A 19,852-nucleotide genomic window follows, 5' to 3' on the forward strand; every position below is an offset into this window, starting at 1 on the left:
TCTTGGCCCTCCTGAGGACTGAGTGAGGGGTCCTGGGGTATCACTGGGGAGGGTCTGAGACCCCTGGCAGCTGGACCTCTATCCTGGCCCCAGACCCTGTCATCTATTACTTGAAACTGATCAGGGAGGAGCCCTTCTCTGCCCAGAGCTCGTGTGAAAGCCTATGAACGTCCTCGGCCTCGCCTTGTAGGAACATTCCAGAGTTACGTGTGGGGACCTCCCTCCCCTGCATGAGAAAAAAACTCCCCGCCCTGGCAAATTTTTTAAAGATTGATGAAGAAAGGTGAAACAACTCCTTCCTCCCTAGAGCATTCTCTGGGCCTTGAGCAGTTTCTACTCCACTTTCCCTGCACTAATGAGTCTGGGCTAAAAATATATATACACAGGTATCCAAACATGCTGGTGGGCAGGGCTGGCTGTCACTTAGGAGTGGATGGTTCTATTTACTGAGATGAGGAAGCCTGGAGGAGGAGTGGGTTTAGAGATACGCGGGGGAAGGATGCTTGGCCCAGAGTAGAAAATCACTGTTTATGGAATGAAAGAATGAATGAGATGCTGGTAGGCACATGGCAGTAGGCATTGAGCTGTGTGCGTATCCGGGCACAGTGAGGTGGGAGAGGTGCTGTGACCATCCAAGATGAGCAGAGATGCAGGCTTTGGGTGCGGTGCTTGTGCTGCGAGGTGGGTGCTGCAGGTGGAACGTTGTCAGGGTGTGTGTGCGCTGCCTGGGCTTGCAGGCCAGACCCCTGACTTCCGGACTACGGTATAACTAAGTGCGAACGTGGTGTCCATAGAGAAACACGGAAAGAACATTGTTACAAATTAAAAGGCCCAAGTGCTAGTCATAGCTCGGTCCCCCACACGCTGAGGGAACCTCTTAGCATCTCAGAATCCCTGTTTCCCCATCTTCGAAATGAAGAATACCAACCACCCTTCCTGATCCACAGGGTCCTTGCAGGGTGTATGTGAGGTCATATATGCATGAGTTGGAGAGATGCTTCTCTGTGATTTTAGGTATGAAGACATATTAATGGTTGTGATGGGATGTGAATCTGGATCTTTGTATGTATGATTGGAGAAGCGAAGTTTGAAGTGTGTATCTGATTTGTGTGGAAATTAGAGGTTGGTTCTCTCTTTTGCCTGGCGTGTGTGTGTGTGTGTGTGTGTGTGTGTGTGTGTGTGTGTGCGCGTGCGTGCATATGTGGGTATGCACACATGTGAGCATGTAAGAAAGAGAGAGAATTCTTCCATGTAATTACACTCTTACACATGTGCTTCTGGAGGGCTGGCATTTGAATATTTCAGAATTTGCAAATAGCCAGTGGAAGGTGCTTTTCCTGGTGGGAGTGCATGCTGCCCGTCTAGAGCGTGTGCTTCTCTTTCTCTGTGCTGCCCATGCTTCTTGGCATGGCCGCTCCACGTGCATTGCAGCTGTCGATGCTGAGGGGTGCATTCATTTGTGGAGCTCACAGGTGTCTCCACAGTGATAGCCACATCCATTCCATGGGTGCTCATGTGCATGGCGCCTCTTCAGGCTCAGAACAGCTGCCTCTGCTCCCTTTGCCCGCCGTGGACCACGCTTCTCTGCAGATGTGGACATGGTGTTTGAACAGCGCTAGTTTGCCTGCATGTTCTCCATTGGTGGCTGTCAGTTTCATCAGGGAAGGAGCAGCATTTGCCAACCTCCCAGGTCCAGGCAGGGCCCACTGGGCCAGACTGGGTTTGTCAGCCCAGGAACTGGGGCAAGCTCATTCCACAGGTGTCCCAGACGTGTAATCCTCCACCTGAGCACTGACAGCTTCATTTTTCCTGTTTGCCTTTGTGGGTGATGCCTCTACCCTACCATTCTGACCTTCCTTGTGTTTGAAAGGACACAACACGTGAGTGTCTGTAGAAGAGATTTTTCCCCGTGCAAGGCCAGGAAGGTTAATACTGTGCTTTACCCAGCTGAATAGACTGAACATTCAAGGCCTCTGGTCAGGGCCACTGCATTGCACACATGCAGAGGACACTGCTTACATCCTGAAGTATGTGGACAGCAGCACACAGAGTGGTGGCCCCGCCTTCGGCCGTGGGCAACTTGGTGGCCTCGATGGTGTGCATGGCAGTGCATTTGTTCCCTGCATGTTGTGTGAGATTGGAGGGATGAGCTGGGGAGTCACACCCTTGTGAATATCCTAGACATGATCAGGGGGAAATACAACTCTTCGTCCAAGTTTACAGGGTTTCCAAGATAGGTCTCTGAAGGATATTTAGGTGAAAGCGTGAGTGCCAGTGGGGCTTGATGACTGAGTATCCGAAGCTGTTACCTCTGGGAAACAATAGACCCTTTGCGTGCCTGCATGTTTGCTTCAATACTAGATCCGTGTGTTTGCACACAGCCAGGAACCAAGGTCACTCCTTCGGAGAGCTGAAGGTTGGGAGTCTACAGAGGGCAGCAGACACGTAGGGGATTCTGCACCTCTCCCTGGAGATCAGCTGGTGGCCGTGGGGCTTGCGGGTCCTAGAGGTCAGGATGAACTGAACCTGTCCATTTTTCTTCCCCAGAAGAGACAGAAGGAGACGACACCACATGTCGATGTGGGAGCCACGCAGCAGCCACCTGTATGTGTGTACCGGTTTGCGTGTTTGTGAGTGGTTACGTGTGGGTGCGGGGACACCGTGTCTTTGTCCTTGCCGTGGGCAGAGTGGCACCGGGCGTGCACGTGTCAGTGTGTGCCATGGTGTGTGCGTGGGCGTTCCGTGCACATGGTTTGTGGATCTGCCCCTCCGCACCTCTCACCATGTGCCTATCTCAGTGTGCGTCTCAGGTATGTGACCCCGTGTGCAGTTTGCTCTTCCGTGTGGCCTGTGAGTGGGCACGTGTCGGCGTGGGTCGTTAGTGCCGGTGGGGTGCCTTTCATGCAGGCACTTGTGGACAGCACGTGTGGGCCCCAGTGAGGATGCGTGTGGGCACATGTGAGCATCCCCTGCACGGGCTCTAGGCGTGTGCCCGCAGGTGTGTGTGAGTGCGGGCATAGGCGTGCACCCCACCCCCCCTCCTGTGGGAGCCCACTCTCTGTGTCACGTTTGTGTGTTCCCGCTGCCACGTGAATGCTCAGCCAGGCCCCTGAGCTGGATTGTTCAACGGTTGTTTTGAGTATGAGTTGCTGGTGGTCCCTGGACATAGAGTCCCATGGATTTTATTAGTGGTTGTGGAAGAGACCCCACTGCATCACTGCAAGAGTGATGCCAAGGCCTTTTATAACATGGGTCTGCTCGCCACTGTCGTCCGTCACCCTTGGATAGTACCTGCCCATTGTATTTCTCAGCCCTGGCTCTCCCAGGCTGTCCTCAGAAAGGGAAAGGAGAGGGAGAGGAGGAGGAAGAAAGGCCTCTCACCTTGAACTAAGGGCCATTGGTGGGCACAGAGCAGGTACAGGCTGATGCCCTGAAAGCAAAGGGGAGCTGGGGGAGTGGAGATCTGGTAAGCCTTCGTACTACTGTCCTGGGGACCGGGACTCAGTCCTGGGCTGACCCCACCCCTCTCAGCTCCTGCGGAGCAGGGATTAGAGCGGGAAGCCCCACGGACCAGGGGACAGTGGTCCAACCACGCCCTCGGCCCCTCGCATCTTTCTGTGCACCCTGTCTGCAGGTCCTGGGCTCTCCCATTTGCTCCCCGCACTGTGTGTCCCCCCATCCCACGGCCACCGAGGGCTGGCCTCTGCCCCGTGGCCGCCCTCCCTGGCCCTTAGCCGTCAGTTCTGACCAAGCCCTCGCCCTCTCCCCTTTGCCAGGAGGGAGCGAAGGCGCCGACACCACATGTCGGTGTGGGAGCAGCGCACCAGCCAGCTGAGAAGGCACATGCAGATGTCCAGCCAGGAGGCCCTCAACAAGGAGGAGGCCCCACCCATGAACCCCCTCAATCCCCTCAACCCCCTGAGCCCCCTCAACCCGCTCAATGCCCACCCCAGCCTCTACCGGAGACCCAGGCCCACCGAGGGGCTGGCCCTGGGCCTGGGTCTGGACAAGTGTGAGGAAGAGCGTGTCAGCCGCGGGGGGTCCCTCAAGGGGGACGGAGGGGACCTGTCGAGTGCCCTGGACAACCAGAGGAGCCCCCTGTCCCTGGGCAAACGGGAGCCGCCCTGGCTAGCCAGGCCCTGTCATGGGAACTGTGACCCGACCCAGCAGGAGGCCGGGGGCGGGGAGACCGTGGTGACCTTCGAGGACCGGGCCAGGCACAGGCAGAGCCAGCGGCGCAGCCGGCACCGCCGCGTCAGGACGGAGGGCAAGGAGTCCTCCTCCGCCTCCAGGAGCAGGTCTGCCAGCCAGGAGCGGAGTCTGGATGAAGCTGTGCCCGGTGACGGGGAGAGGGACCTCGAGCCCAGGGACAGCCACGGGGGCAAGGAGCCCACAATCCAGGAAGAAGAGCGATCCCAGGACTTAAGGAGGTAAATTAGACACAGGAGCATGCTGGAGGCATGTAGTGCGGCTGGCATTAGGGGTTCTTCAACGTAAGCCTTTCTAAGCCTCGGTTTCCCCTTTAGTAAAATGGAGGTGACGCTAATGCACCTTTTACGAGGCATGTGTAAATATGACAGCAATGGCATCTACCCCTCTGAAAACCAGGGCATCTCCTGTTGGGAGTGGGTAGTGAATGAATGGATAGGAGTAAAGGCAGTGGATACCGCCCGTGGACCTTAGCTCCTCTGCCTGGCTGGGTGGGGTGGGAGGCACCGGATGCCACGTGCTCTCCAGCAGGGCTGCTTTGGCTCCCCGCACTTCTCCCTCTTGCCAGGCGTATCAGCCGTTTCGGAACAGCTTCTCGGTCTGAGCACCACCTGTGTCCCCCTCTCTCTTTACAGGACCAACAGTCTGATGGTGTCCAGAGGCTCCGGGCTGGCAGGAGCCCTCGACGAGGCCGACACACCCCTCGTCCTGCCCCAACCAGAGCTGGAAGCGGAGAAGGATGCAGCGCTGGCGGAGCAGGAGCCGGAGGGCAGCAGTGAGCAAGCCCTGCTGGGGGATGTGCAGCTGGACATGGGCCGGGTCATCAGCCAGAGTGAGCCCGACCTCTCCTGCATCACGGCCAACACGGACAAGGCTGCCACCGAGAGCACCAGTGTCACCGTCGCCATCCCCGACGTGGGCCCCTTGGTGGACTCGACCGTGGTGCACAGTGAGAATGCAGTTCCTGTCCCCTTCACCCCCATCGCCCATCGTGCCCGGGGCTGGGGGAGTCATGGCTCTGGAGTCATCCCTGGAAAGCTGCGTGGAAAACCCCACCAGTGGGATGAAATCACTCTTCAACATGTAAAAAAAATAGCAGCAGTTTTATCCCAGTTTGCAAGAAAAATAAGTTAGAATTTTCTCAGTCTTAAGTTTTGCCCATAAAATGTCCTTAGGCCTTTGGCCCCTGTAACCATCCTAGAGTCTTCAGAGAGATCACATGTGATTTTTTACCCATTTGTATATTCAGCTATTTGATTTATTGTATGAATATCTGATGGCATTCTCTGGGACCCCCCAGGTGCTCTGCCACTTGACAGTTTGGGGACCATTGCTGGAACAGAAGATGGCAGGTGGGCTCAGGCCAGCACTGGCTGTGCTCTGTGTGTAGGCTCCTAAACCCTGTGTCTCTCGAGGCCTCAGTTTATTATCTGTGAAGTGAGGGCATCGAACCAGATGACCTCTGAGATCTTTTCCCTGTGCTAACATTTTATGAATCTATTACTCTTAGCTACTCTTTTTCTCCTAGGAGCTCTTAGTCACACTTTCTCTCATAGTTCCTGAAGGCAATGGATGTTCACCTGTGAGACCTTAAATGGAAACAACCAAAAAGCACTTAACCCACACCCATCCCTGCCCTGACCCCCCACCCATCTCTGCATTAATCCCACCATCCACCTCATCGTCACTGAATCGTGACCACAGGATTCCACTCTTGCTTTTTTTCCTCTCTTTCTTTCCCCATATTTTTCTCTTTTCACAGAACAGTCCTCTCTCCCTGTTTTTCTCTCTCCCACTTCTTCACCTTCTCAAAGTGAAGAAAATGTCTCAAAGTATTCTTCAAACTGCCAGTACTACTTTAAAAAGTGAAATCTCGCATATCTGGTGCCCCTGGGGTTGACTTGGGTGGGCATGTCTTAGGATCTCAGACTCACAACCTTTTCTGCTGTCTTATTTAATTTTATGTTCTAATAATGAAGTTTTGGGGGCCCTCCTTTATGAGACACAACATTAAGAAAGTCTGACCCCCCTCTGTTCTCTTTCTGGGGCTAGTCCCTGTCCTTGGTCGTAGGTAAGAGCGTGTCATCAGAGGGTTTTTGGACACTTTGGATGACTTACCTTTTGGAAGGACCTGGAAGGGGTCAGGACCTCAGAGGTTTGCTGCTTACACAAGGTTCCAGGGCAGAAGCATTCACTGAATGGGAATGTGGGAGAGGTTCCTTTGCCCCACTCGGATAGCCTCATCCTCTCTGCCACTCACCCTGTGCTGGGACTTGCGTAAGGAAACAGAGAGTAGTGGTCCAGCAGCCCCACTCTGTCTCTGCTTCTTCATCCTCTCAATCCTGGGATAAAGTCATGGACCCATCTTCGCGTGAATATTGCATTCTTGTTTCTACATTTATCATGATGGGAAAAAGCACAGCCAGAAAGGCAGCCACAAACAGAGTAATGTCTTCTTAAAATCTTCCATTGCAATGTGATTTCTTTGAAAGGAGACAGAATTTTGAACTGGGAACCCATACCAGCTGTATGACCTTAGGCTAGGTCCTTGAATTCCCTGAACTTCAGTTTTGCCATCTGTAGAAGAGGAATAATAATATATGCCGTCCAGGGTGTACTGATGTGAAAAGTGCCATAAGTGAATACATACAAAGAGTCCAGATTTTAGATATAAATAAACTTTGTAAACTTTACAACAGAAACAACCATTCTGTTTTACCCAGGGAAACATGATTATCATTTATATGGCAAAAAAAAAAAAGGCTATACCACCTGAAATCAGGGCAGGGGTAAGGCTAGGAAGAGAGCAGGGCTTAACTCAGTATAATCTAGCAAACACCCCGATGTTTTCAGGCACCTTGCCAGGCACATCCCTAGCTCCCTCTCCCATCCCCTCCATCCCATCCCCAGTGGAAAATGAAGGGCACCGTTCTGCACGTAGCAAGGTTTCTGAAGATTTCAACACGTTCCTCTTGCAGTCAGCAGCAAGACTGATGGAGAAGCCAGTCCCTTGAAAGAGGCAGAGATCAAAGAGGATGAGGAGGAGGTGGAGAAGCAGCAGCAGAAGAAGGAGAAGCGTGAGACGGGCAAAGCCATGGTGCCCCACAGCTCAATGTTCATCTTCAGCACCACCAACCCGTAAGACACCCTCCATTGCCACCTCCCTTTGGTGCTGGAGTAAACAGCCAAGGTTTGAGCCAGGGCGGGGTGATGAGGAGGGATGGGGGTCCAGTCTTCCTTCTAAGCCTTCCTGGTGGAATGTGGCCAGACATCTGAAGACTCCAGGGTGTTCACTAGTTGAGGTGAGTCATGGAATTAATGAACAGCCTCGGAACTCTGTGCCCATAGTCTAAAGAGTAATTTAAGACGGTACAGAATGAGAAATGTCATGAGGAAAGGACCCTTCACCTACTCTTTGGTTAGCAGGTTGTGGGGGGGAGGGTGGTGAGAAGGAAGGAAATCTACTTGGGATGTGTCGCCAAATATTCCAGAGGTGGACAGAGCTGAGAATAGGGAGCCTGGGATAACTAGATCATCCGTTGGCTGCCCTACGTGTGAATTTTGAAGTGGGTGTGTCCCGCAGAGCAGAGGCAGGGCATGAGATGGGGTTGGCGAGGAAGAATCTGGAAGGTTAGATTTAGGAAAGATGGAATTTTGAAAGAGAAGCTGCCTTCCACCCTGGAAATGAGCAAGATGTACACGTAGACCAGCTTCTGAGTCTAGGGAGGTGAGAAGGCTTTCAGTGACCATGTGGGCAGTATTCAGGCACGGCCCTGGGAAGGAAGGAACCGGGGCTAAGAGATGTCAGGCCAACCGAGGCCAGGATGCTGTCTGTAGAATAGTCACTTTAATCAGAATACCTGAGGCTCAGGGAAGCCCGTTGCTGCTTTCATCAGGAATCTTAGGATCAAGGTCTGTTTTTACATTTATTGGTTCTTAGGATTTCCTTGCTGTGCCCCAGTTTCTGTACAGCTGGGGAGTAGACATTGAGACACAGTGGAAGGTACCTTGTAGCCACCCGAGCGTGTGTGTCATCTGGTGCTGGCTGCTGCTCCCCACAGCTCAGATGTGCTTGCAGATAGTGTACCTTGGCTTGCGGACCGCAGCCTCTAACCAATCTGATTACCTTCCCCCACCGGGACTTTAAGTCAAGGGTGGTGCCTGAGAAATTAAATTGCTCTCCCCCTGGCTTCCTCTGGCCAGGGCCTGGCTGTCTGGAAGAGGCTGATGTGCATGGGGGCGGGGAGGAAAGATGGGAATGGGAGGGAAGCGGGGCCGGCTCAGCGGGCTCATCCGCCGCCCCACAGGATCCGCAGGGCCTGCCACTACGTCGTGAACCTGCGCTACTTTGAGATGTGCATCCTCCTGGTGATCGCAGCCAGCAGCATCGCCCTGGCGGCCGAGGACCCCGTCCTGACCAACTCGGAGCGCAACAAAGTGGGTGCACAGGGGCCGACTGCCAGCCCCCGTCGTGCCCTGGTACCACCTCATCCCAGCCCCTCCCATCCCAACATTAGAGATGAGCTAGGGAAGGTTCCTGGAGAACGAGAAAGGCTTGACAGATTGCCTGGTCCTATTCCTCAGGGCAAAGTGTGAACCACTTCAAGACGAGTCCCCACCCCCAGCCCTAACCCTAACCACACTGCTTACCTTTATGCTCAGCAGCGGGCCTTACACCCAGAGCCAGCCAGCACTTTGAAAGGGGGTCTGCAGTCACCCATGGGTTGTATGTGGGGTCTGACCTAGGGGCATGGGTGATGCGGGTGAAGTCGGGGTGCTGCAGCTCCTCCCAGGGAGCTGAGGCACCTCCTGGAGGGCCAGGGTGGATGTCAGGAGGGGTCAAGGGGGTGGGGAGGATTGAAACGGACAAGGATCCCAGGGAGGGAGAGATCTGTGGGGCAATTCGGACCCAAGACATTAAGTTCTGACCACAGGGGAGGGAAGGGCCAAGGACTGGCCAGCGGGTCATGGGGCCCCAGCGGTACCCACGGCTCCTCTCTTCCCTGCGTCTGATTAGCAGTTACAACTCCGAGCTTCTGTTCCAGGGTAGAAATGAGTGGGGCTTGGGGTGGGCGTGCAGGAGAGCCTGTGTTTGAGGGGTGTGTGTAGCCTGGTGGTCTTTACCTTCTGTGTCTTACAGGTGCTGAGGTATTTTGACTATGTTTTCACTGGCGTCTTCACCTTTGAGATGGTTATAAAGGTAAGAGCCTCTAGAGCAAACCTGGGCTCTGGGGCTTGGATGGGCCACCTGTCTGCCTCTCTAGTCTGGTGCCCTTCCCCAGGGCTGTCACCTCCTGATCAATGACAGAATCTCAGCGGCGCCTCTGCTGACCCCTCCTCCAGCCTCAGATCCCAGGGAGGTCTGTCGTGGCAGGACGTGACTGCGGGGATCTGTTTAGACTGGTGCAGACCTGTGGGCATGGCCCGGGGAGAAGGCAGGCCCCCTCTCAGGCAGGCAGTAGAGGTGCTCCAGGCATGGGGACTGTTCTCACCTCCCCAACACGCTTCCTGGTTTGAGCCTGGGTACCTGCCAAGGCAGAGGGTTAGGTAGGGATGTCTTCCTGGCCTCATTGAGTCCCAACCGTACTCACTGCCCTCCACTCTCTTCCCTGCCACCATAACACCCCACGTTACCATCTTATTCCCAGTCTCACCCATCTGAGATTTGTCTTGTCTGTGCATATGTGGCAATGCCTGGGGCTCTGAGCCACTAATGTAAGGAGGGATGTGGAGGCTTTCACGGAGCCAAGGAGTCTAAGTGAACCCTTGTGGCTATGAGAAGGGCCTTGGGCCTCACAGTTAGGTGGAGAGAGCCTGTGGGACCTGTCCTCCTGCTCCTTGGGTCCCCGTGTGGGGTTGCTTCTTAGAGGCAGTGGCAGCGGGGGCATTGCCATGGGGAGCCCAGAGCTCAGAGCACGTATGACCTGCACCTCCTGGGGCTCATCGGTGGCTGTTCACATCCTCCTCCTGCAGATGATAGACCAAGGCTTGATCCTGCAGGACGGGTCCTACTTCCGAGACCTGTGGAACATCCTCGACTTTGTGGTAGTGGTTGGTGCATTGGTGGCCTTTGCTCTGGCGTAAGTAACTCTTTTTTTCTCGTTCAGTTCCCTTCCCTCCCTCCTTCCTGAGATGGCTGATTTGAGGGCTTCTCCAGGGCCAGTTCACTCAGTGGTGCCAATGAACGCTGCCCTGGGAGTCTGCTTCCCAGTTGCCCCTCGACAGAGCTCCTGAGAGCCTTACAGCCTCAGCTCACACGCCCTGAGTCGTGGGACTGGTGAAGCAGGAGCAGAGCGAGTCTCTAGGGAGAAGTCAAAGGCCTTGGCATTCCTCCCTTCGAGATGAGTGAGCCTGGGCAGGCACTCACCTGTGTGCCCCCACGGGCTCAGGGCGGGACCCAGGGACAGCCGAGGTACCCTTTCATTTCTTGATTCTGTCAAACAAAGGATCAGCTTGAAAGAAAAATGCAGCGGGTAGAGCAGAGTTGGGGAATCACAGAATCCTGGGTGTGGGGAGATTCTCTGCTCACGAGCAGAAGTACCCCGGAGCTATTCCAAGGACATAAGAAGCATGTTAATGTGATGAACTCCAGAAGGAAAGGCTTTCCCAACCTTCCTTGGTAACACACTTAGGAAAACAGTCTTAAAACCATGCAGGCGACTAACCATGTTCATTACATTAGGGGATTTTTTTTTTTTTTTTCCAAACACTGATCCAGGGAAGGGCTTTCCTAGCCCTCCAGGGTGTAGCTAGGAAGTAGACATATTGTCAGAGCGTTTTCCCTAAGTTAGTGGGTAGAGGGCCGTAGAAGATGAATGACAGCCTTCTGGGCTCTGTCTGTACCTTGTTCCACTGTCGGAGCAGCTTTACCCTTTGCCGGATGGCACAGTAGAATGCCCTCCAGCCTTCTGAGTACAAGAGAAAGCCAAGTCTTCTAGGCAAGACGAGCTACACTGTGTGATGGGGCACAAGGAAAGCATTTGGGAGCTTCTGTCATTGATGACAGCTACAAAAGGGAAGAAGCAAAACACCTCCATAGGCTTGATCTTCCCAGATCCAAGTGGTCAAGTAGTGATCATCTGTCCCACCTTCTCCCCAGACACTGTCAGCTTCCGTCCCTATCCATCTGGCAGAGAAAGAAATGGGGTAAGAGTTAAGAAGGAATGTTCCTCAGGTGGCCAAGAGTGGGAGGAGAGATGAAAGGTCCCCAGCTGTGCTAAGAATTTAAGACCTCCCAGAACCTGGAAGTAGACTGTGTCCATTGCTGCCCCAGCCATGGGGTACCCTCCAAAGGAGAACGAGGCTGAATGTGACTTGTGACCCTGAGCTGGCAGTCAGGACAATTCCAGTGTCCTTTGTCCTTATGTGCACCAGTGTATTTACCCCATTAGAGTCACGTGGAGTCACCTGTGCCCCTCACAAGGAAACCTCCTATCAGACGTTTCTGAACTGTTCCCAAGGAGATTTCACAAAAGTATGACATTTTTCCAAGCATCTGGTCCCTGTATGGACTCTCATAGCAAGATAAAAATAAAGGCAACTCTGCCTCTAATAAGGGGATTCCCAGCTCCTCTTCCTCCTCCTTCATGGGAAGAAGCACCAAAGTCTGCCTTCATCCTAAGGAGGTCCACCTTTTTATGTTAGAGATAAATCTTACCCCTGAGTTTTTAAAGTCAAGTTCCCTTCTCATTTTACCGGCTCATTTGTGTACATTGTTCACCATATTGTTCTTCTCCCTTACTTTGATCTCAGTAAAATACGTTGTCTCTCTTTGAAGAAATAAAGGACAAGGAGAGGGGAGCATATAGGAAAGGAGCCACCTCTTGAGGAAGAACGGAGTTCATTGGGGTCACAGGGCAGAGTGGGAGGAAGGGGGTGGGCTGTGGAGTCAGGAAGACCCAGCTCCTCCACTTCCCAGTTTCATGGCCTAGAGCAACATAGCAAAGTATTAACCCTCTTAACCTCCGTTCCTCATCTCTGACATGGAGACAGAATCATGTGTGTCAAGGGCTTAGCCCGGAGCCTTACCCAGTGTGAGCGATCAGTAAATGTGAATTCCCTTCCTTATGCTTCCATTCTCCATCACGTCATGAAGTCCGAATATGGAGCAAAGTTTGTGTTGAGACATAACGTACGCAAAAAGTTGAACACAGGCTGGTTTCCAAGACTTGGTTGTTGTGCGCACACACACCTGGCCTGTGTTGGTGCCAGTGGGAAGGAGGTGTGTGTTAGAGGAAGCCTCTGCATGCCTGCCCCATCTCCACAGTCCAGCTGTGTCTCCTCAGATCCAGAGCAGTGACGACAGGCTGGAGGGTTGTCATCTGTCTTGTTCTTTGTGCGCTTTGAAACATGGCAGTGGTAGCTTTGGTGTTTGTGGCGGGGGAAGCCTTAACAGCCCCGGAGCCGAAGCCTCTCTGTTGGTCCTCAGACCAGGTACAGTGCAGGGTACCCCAGGAATCCCCTGGTCCTGGGGTCCACGCGTATTGTGATGGATTGAGCGTTCTGATCCATTGCTTGCTTTTAGTGATTTCACTTCTTGAACTTTTTATTCATTTCTCTCCAAAATGTAAATGGTACTTGCTCATTCTTCTCCATCCACACCCTCTCTTTTGTTAGCATCTTTCTAAGCTTGCCATGCACATTTCCTCTCCCCTTTCTCCTGCTTATGGGACAGGCCCACACCCCCCTCCTCTGGCCTTCGTCACGTTTGCTGAGGTCCAGATAATGCTTTCTCTTGCTCGTATGCTCACGCTTTCTAACTCTGTTCTCTCCCTTTCCTCATTAAGGGCACAGAGAATTCAGCTCTCCCATCACTTTGGTAGGGTTAGCCAGGGTTTCCCCTGCCAGCAAAGCAAGGGCCTGGCCTGAAACGAGTTGACATCGGAATAAGGCCTATGTCCCACTGCGGGGCTGTGGTCAGGGGCTCAGGCCAAGAGAACCACGTGTGAGTTTTTCTGTAGGCTTGTCAAGGACCTCCCTCCCTGTGGATACAACTTTCATTGTCATATCCCATATTTTTGCCCCTAAGAATGTCCACCATTCACATAACCTTACTCCTGCCCTATCTCTCTCTCTCTCTCTCCTTGAAATTGAACCTTGTTTAACTGAGGCTTCTGCAAAGGTTATTGCTCAATTTGAGCAGAACTGATGGTGATTGTCATGGTAATACCTTTCCGTGGCTCCTCAGAAATCAGAAGTGACTTGGTATCTCTTCCACCACTGGCAGCCAGAGCCTTCTCAGAACCCAGCCCAAGTCCCAGGAGCAACACCCCAACCAAGGGGAGAAAATGGCCTCTAGCTGAATTCTCAGAGAAAGCTGAGCCCTTCTACTGAAGCGGTCTGCACCTGCCATCATGTATATTTTCTAGGAGCATGTATGTTGTTTATGTATTGGCTGAAAGGGGATCTCTCTTCTTTATAGCTGCATATGTGAAGTGAAGGGATTCTTTATAATGTAAACTCGACAGATTCCATGTGGGCACTTTATTGACTTTTGAGGAGGAGGGGAAGGGGGTTTATTTTCTGAGTGTGGGCATAGCAAGGGATAAGAAAATAAATGGAAAGATACCTGTATTGCACCCTTCCTGTTCTTCTGAGTCCACTTTTACATTATAAAGCATTTATAAGGACACTCAGGTCTCCCTCCGTAAGCCCGATACCTGTGTAGAGGGGGGCAGAGTTTTGGCAGAGGTTGGCTACAGCTCTCCCTCATCCCACTGCTCTCACAACACCCCGCTTTCTGGGCCACGTGGGGACACGGAGTGTTTGCCAACTATAAATATCCTGACTGTGCCTTTTCCTCTCTGTGGTTTCAAGAAAAGTCTGATGAGTGACTGGGCCTGTGAAACCTTTCTCTTTTATCTTTTTCTCTTTGAAAAAGAGGGATTCTTCTGTTTGATAATTATTGTCCACTGAAAGACCAGAAACTGCTTTTCCCACTTTTCTCACACCCTGTTGCCATCACTTCTGCTTCCCGGTCTGCTGGGTGGGAAAGCAGAGATGGTTCCAGCCTTGGCATTCCTGAGTATCTGCACATTGGACACACCCCCTCACTTTGGGGCACCCCCCCCCAGAGTCGGCTGCCTTGTAGGGGGGTCATGTGTCCAGTGTGCAGGTTGAGTACATGAACCTTATGGGATCCTGCCCAGTGATGGAGATGCTGTCTGGCCCTCAGGCTGCCTGTCTTCCATGTTTAGTGAAGGGCTTCTGGCAGGCAGGTGGGCGGGGCCAGGCCAGCACCTCAGTAGGGACCGCAGGGGAGGACGGGAAGCGTGTGATCCTGCACTCCAGCCCAGGCCCCTCCCTCCTCTTCATTCCCATTGCTCTACAACATGTTACTTGACCAGCTCAAGTCAAGTCACCAGGTGAGCTGTCCTGGGTTGGATTCTAAATAGTAAATTCGCAGCTTATGATGGCTTCTCAACACAAACAGTTTAAAAGAAAAATAACTAGCAATTCAGCTCCCACCTCCTCCCCAGCATGGGTGTGTACATCAGTCAGAGTCATGCAGGCTCTCAGGCAGCTGACGCCAAAGCTTCCCGTTACCATTTTCCATCATAGCGGGGCACGAGGTAAGGTCAGGACTCCCTGGCACGCAGGGGATCTGGATCACAACGCACTTGGCCTTTCATTATTCAGTCCTTAGCCAGAAAAGAAAAACATGAGTCAATCGCCTCTTGATGCCAGAAGGAACCGGAATTCCCACGTTAGCTTTTAGTACATTCTTTTCATTGAAGTATGTCACTTTCCTGACGCTTGACAGTCTGCCCTAGTCTCTAAGGTGGATAAGGTCTTTTGAACGCATTCAGAACCAGCCACAGCAGCAGAGCTGGTTCTGAATTCATTCAACGAAATACACAAGCACAGACAATTTTAGACTTGGAAATGGTACTCTGGTTCTGGTTTTGCATTTGAGGCTTTGTGTTTGTGAAGGTGGGAGTGTGCATACGTGAGAAAGGAGTGACTACTTAGAACTGAAATGCTGGTACGTGCTCACACTCAGCGGAGCTTGGTAATAATAGACCTGACATTTCGCCTTACACCTGCCTGACCCTTCCTCCTGTCCTTTGCTGTCTGCCTGTGTCTGAAGCAGTCCCCTCAAACCTCAAGTTTTGCCTTTGGGGCTTCTTTCTTGACAGCCCCCATTCTTTTAAAAGTCAGAGGGGTGTCTCCCGCAGGAAGCTATGACGACTCATTAATCTTGTAGGGGGAAAAAGGGTGGACAAAGTCCTGCTTCATGCAAAGAAGACCCATTTACCACTGAGCCAAACAGTTCATCCAGTTCCACTGCTCTGTGGAAGAGAATGAAGGATTAAAATTAAATTTAGCCGTCAGGTAGCCCATTAACTGTGGATTTAGGATGCCAGCTGAGCTGGAATTGGAAATTTCCAGCTGTGAGCAGATAGAAGGATGTCGTTGCTTGAGACTCCAGCCTTAAGAGTCACCTCAAGAGTGACTTTATCTGACTTTGGACCCCAGCAGGGACACTGAAGATGATTAATGTCCATGGACTCTTGGGATTCCCGCTGCTGTATTTTACACCCTAGCTGCCTTGCAAACGGTTTGGGAGGGAAAAAGGAGGGTCATGTTGGCAGCCACACGAAGGAAGTGTCTGAAAGAAAGACAGAAGTTCCCAGTCTACCTGTTGTCATTAAGCCCCAGCATGCATGTTTTTTGATGAACACTGGAAAATGCATTCTGTTACAAATGCCCTTGGTGCTGCTGGGGAACCCTCTGTAGAATGTGCGCCTGGGGACCTTTATCATGTGGAGACAATGAGTGTGAACATCTGAATATTTCTCTTTATTAATAAGCACAAACTGGGGAGATGGTTGGTTGTAAATAGGATCTCAGCCTGTGGCCACAGAACCAAGCAAAAAGAAATGGTACAGTCCACATGATAACCGACAATTTGGCTAACCAGACTCAGATGCAAAAGCACCCGGCACAGAAAGGTGAGGCTTCACAGCTGTGGGAAGAGCCCAGTTCTGCAGAATTAGTAGAAACTCATCACAGTGCCCTCCAGGTTTAAAAGTAGGTTTTAGAGTAATTTGGGTCAGAAGATTTCATGATGAGACGTGGGAAGTCTCTGCTCAGATCATGTGACCTGCCAGCCGTCTGCTTAATCCACACTCACAGAGGCACAGGCTAGCATTATGAGTTAGTCTCCAGCCGGGGGAGTGTATGGGCTGGACTTCAGCTGGCATGAAGGTCTTCTTAGAAAGATCAGCAGATGAGGGGTCTTGGGGTATGTTTAGATTAGGAAGACTAAGAAGCAAGACAAATCAGGTCACTGTTCACCAGAATGAACAACAAAACTGCTAGGCGATAGATGCTTTGCTATCTCTTGCTGCTTCCCAGTGCTTGGACAAAAATATCTTCCAGTAAGAGTATAGTGCTCGAGTTTTGCAAAGGAGAAACTTTGCAAAGGCAATGCTGAGTGTGTTACAGGGAGTTCGTTGAAGTCCATATGCAAGAAGAAAAGGATTACGCACTAACCGCTTAGCATAGAACTAGTGCTCTGGTCACAGAACAAAGAAAGATGGCAGAGTCCCAAAGGGTTTATGGCTCCTGGGTGATCCCGAGAGATGCTGAGGTATGGGTCAGGAAGAAAAATAATCCCCAAATGGCAGCAGCCAAGCAGTGACAAGGTCAAAGTGCTGGATTTAGATTCTTCGTGCAGATGAACTAGCCTTGCCTAAGGAGTTCTGTTTCCAGAGACAAGCAGGGCCAATGCAAAGGGGGAAACTTCCTCCTCACTTCCATGGGGCTTCAGAATTTATAAAGTGCTTTCACATTCTTTATTTCATTTGTCACTCTACAGTCTTATTTCACAGTTGAGAAATGGATCGCCTGAGGTTTGACTAGTTTGACTCATTTGACTAGTAAGTAGCAAAGCCAGTTCTTAAACAACTGATCATTTTGATTTCAAGTTCAGGGCTTTCTCCATTACATTAAGCCCCCTTCCACCTCTGATGTTCTACTTAGTTCCAAGTCATTAACCTCTGTAAACTCAAAGTAGTGGCCTGGTATGGATTTCTCCTAATCCCACAGATCCTCTGTCTCTGCCTGGAAACAGACTAGACCTATGGACCAAATGGAGAAGACATCCCTGACCTTGTCAACCTTGCTGTTCCATCTGTATCTTTTTCTTCCCATGAACCCTCACAGGCCCTAGACTGATGAAGAAGACTAGGATAGATGGCTCAGTATTTGAGTTCAGGAACTGCTGGTTTCTTTTGCCATTTCCTTCTTTGGTTAAAACCCTCCATTTGTTCCCACGTGGAAAGGCATTGTAACGTCGTAAATAAGAGCCTAGGTTTCAGAGTCAGGTAAACTTAGCACTGTTAATTATTAGCTACCTTAACTCTCTGAATTTCTATCTGATCCTCTGTAAGTAAAAATTAAAAATAACTCTATTTTGGTCTTATGAGAATTAACTAAGGTAAAATATATTGTGTCCAGTGTAGTGCCAAACACTTAGTAAGTACATAATGAGTGATAGTTATTATTGACTACTAAATAATAGTCCAGACACTTTAGCAAGGTTCAAGGCTCCTCACAGCATAACCCCGCCACCCCCTTTACATTCCAGCAAGCCTGTCCATTCCTCTAATGCAAGAGATTCCTTAAAATCCCTGTGCTGTTCCCTCCTGGGCTCATGGGGAAGGGAAGAAGAAGACCATTCCACTTAAAAGAGGGAAGGACTGTTCAGAAACTGATGTTCTGGCTCTGTCCCCCAGCACGCGCCTCCCACCATGGAAGGAGAGTCAGCTCCTAGCAGAAATCAATTTGAGAGCGCGTCCTTTGAGGAAGGGGGGACATAGAAGATGAAAAGCAAGATTACAAGGAATGATGAGTGATTACACGTGAGAGATCTGGAGGGCAGCTTGACAATTGAGCTGGAAGATTCTCATCTTTTACTGATGAGACATAAGAGAAATGTGGCAATTTTTTTTTTTTTTGGAGAGCAGCCAGGAACTTAACAAATAAGTAGGAAATAAATGGGGAAATGGGTAGTCCAATTGAGCCCCAATTAAAGTAGGACCAGTACATACTCGCATGTGAAATTATCCTCAAATTTTAACATTAGAGTCAATTTTTTTTAATTAATTTATTTTTTTAATATCTTTATTGGAGTATACTTTCTTTACAATGGTGTGTTAGTTTCTGCTTTATGACAAAGTGAATCAGCTGTACGTATACATATATCCCCTTATCTCTTCCCTCCTGCGTCTCCCTCCCACCCTCCCTATCCCACCCCTCTAGGTGGTCACAAAGCACCAAGCTGATCTCCCTGTGCTATGTGGCTGCTTCCCACTAGCTATCGATTTTACATTTGGTAGTATATATAAGTCCATGGCACTCTCTCACTTTGTCCCAGCTTACCCTTCCCTCTCCCCGTGTCCTCAACTCCATTCTCTATGTCTGCGTTTTTATTCCTGTCCTGCCCCTAGGTTCTTCAGAACCTTTTTTTTTTTTTTAGGTTCCATATATATGTGTTAGCATATGGTATTTGTTTTTCTCTTTCTGACTTACTTCACTCTGTGTGACAGTCTCTACGTCCATCCACCTCACTACAAATAACTCAATTTCATTTCTCTTTATGGCTGAATAATATTCCATTGGATATATGTGCCACATCATCTTTATCCATTCATCTGTCGATGGACACTTAGGTTGCTTCCATGTCCTGGCTATTGTATATAGAGCTGCAATGAACATTTTGGTACATGACTTTTCTTGAATTATGGTTTTCTCAGGGTATATGCCCAGTAGTGGGCTTGCTGGGCCATATGGTACTTCTATTTTTAGTTTTTTAAGGAACCTCCATACTGTTCTCCATAGTGGCTGTATCAATTTACATTCCCAGCAACAGTGCAAGAGGGTTCCCTTTTCTCCACACCCTCTCCAGCATTTATTGTTTGTAGATTTTTTGATGATGGCCATTCTGACTGGTGTGAGGTGATACCTCATTGTAGTTTTGATTCACATTTCTCTAATGATTAGTGATGTTGAGCATCCTTTCATGTGTTTGTTGGCAATCTGTATATCTTCTTTGGAGAAATGTCTATTTAGGTCTTCTGCCCATTTTTGGATTGGGTTATTTGTTTTTTTGATATTGAGCTGCATGAGCTGCTTGTAAATTTTGGAGATTACTTCTTTGTCAGTTGCTTCATTTGCAAATATTTTCTCCTATTCTGAAGGTTGTCTTTTCGTCTTGTTTATGGTTTCCTTTGCTGTGCAAAAGCTTTTAAGTTTCATTAGGTCCCATTTATTTATTTTTGTTTTTATTTCCATTTCTCTAGGAGGTGGGTCAAAAAGGATCTTGCTGTGATTTATGTCATAGAGTGTTCTGCCTATGTTTTCCTCTAAGAGTTTGATAGTATTTGGCCTTACCTTTAGATCTTTAATCCATTTTGAGTTTATTTTTGTGTGTGGTGTTAGGGAGTGTTCTAATTTCATTCTTTTACATGTAGCTGTCCAGTTTTCCCAGCACCACTTATTGAAGAGGCTGTCTTTTCTCCATTGTATAGTCTTGCCTCCTTTATCAAAAATAAGGTGACCATATGTGCATGGGTTTATCTCTGGGCTTTCTATCCTGTTCCATTGATCTATATTTCTGTTTTTGTGCCAGTACCAT

The 19,852-nt window shown here is 50.3% G+C and overlaps 1 protein-coding gene across 3 annotated transcripts in view; it reads left to right on the top strand.

Moving 5' to 3' along the window:
• Positions 1-19,852, top strand: part of CACNA1E (calcium voltage-gated channel subunit alpha1 E) — a 303,256-nt gene that overhangs the window by 232,508 nt on the left and 50,896 nt on the right. For 2 of the 3 annotated variants that reach the window (XM_068538402.1, XM_068538403.1), the window contains exons 19-25: positions 2,548-2,604; positions 3,777-4,430; positions 4,845-5,158; positions 7,188-7,347; positions 8,517-8,646; positions 9,350-9,409; positions 10,183-10,289. In XM_068538402.1, coding sequence (XP_068394503.1) covers positions 2,548-2,604; positions 3,777-4,430; positions 4,845-5,158; positions 7,188-7,347; positions 8,517-8,646; positions 9,350-9,409; positions 10,183-10,289 — 1,482 coding nt within the window. The remainder of the gene's footprint in view (positions 1-2,547; positions 2,605-3,776; positions 4,431-4,844; positions 5,159-7,187; positions 7,348-8,516; positions 8,647-9,349; positions 9,410-10,182; positions 10,290-19,852) is intronic. The other variant, XM_068538404.1, reaches the window with a different exon arrangement.

This window comes from Eschrichtius robustus, chromosome 3 (assembly GCF_028021215.1).
Source record: "Eschrichtius robustus isolate mEscRob2 chromosome 3, mEscRob2.pri, whole genome shotgun sequence".
NCBI lineage: Eukaryota > Metazoa > Chordata > Mammalia > Artiodactyla > Eschrichtiidae > Eschrichtius > Eschrichtius robustus.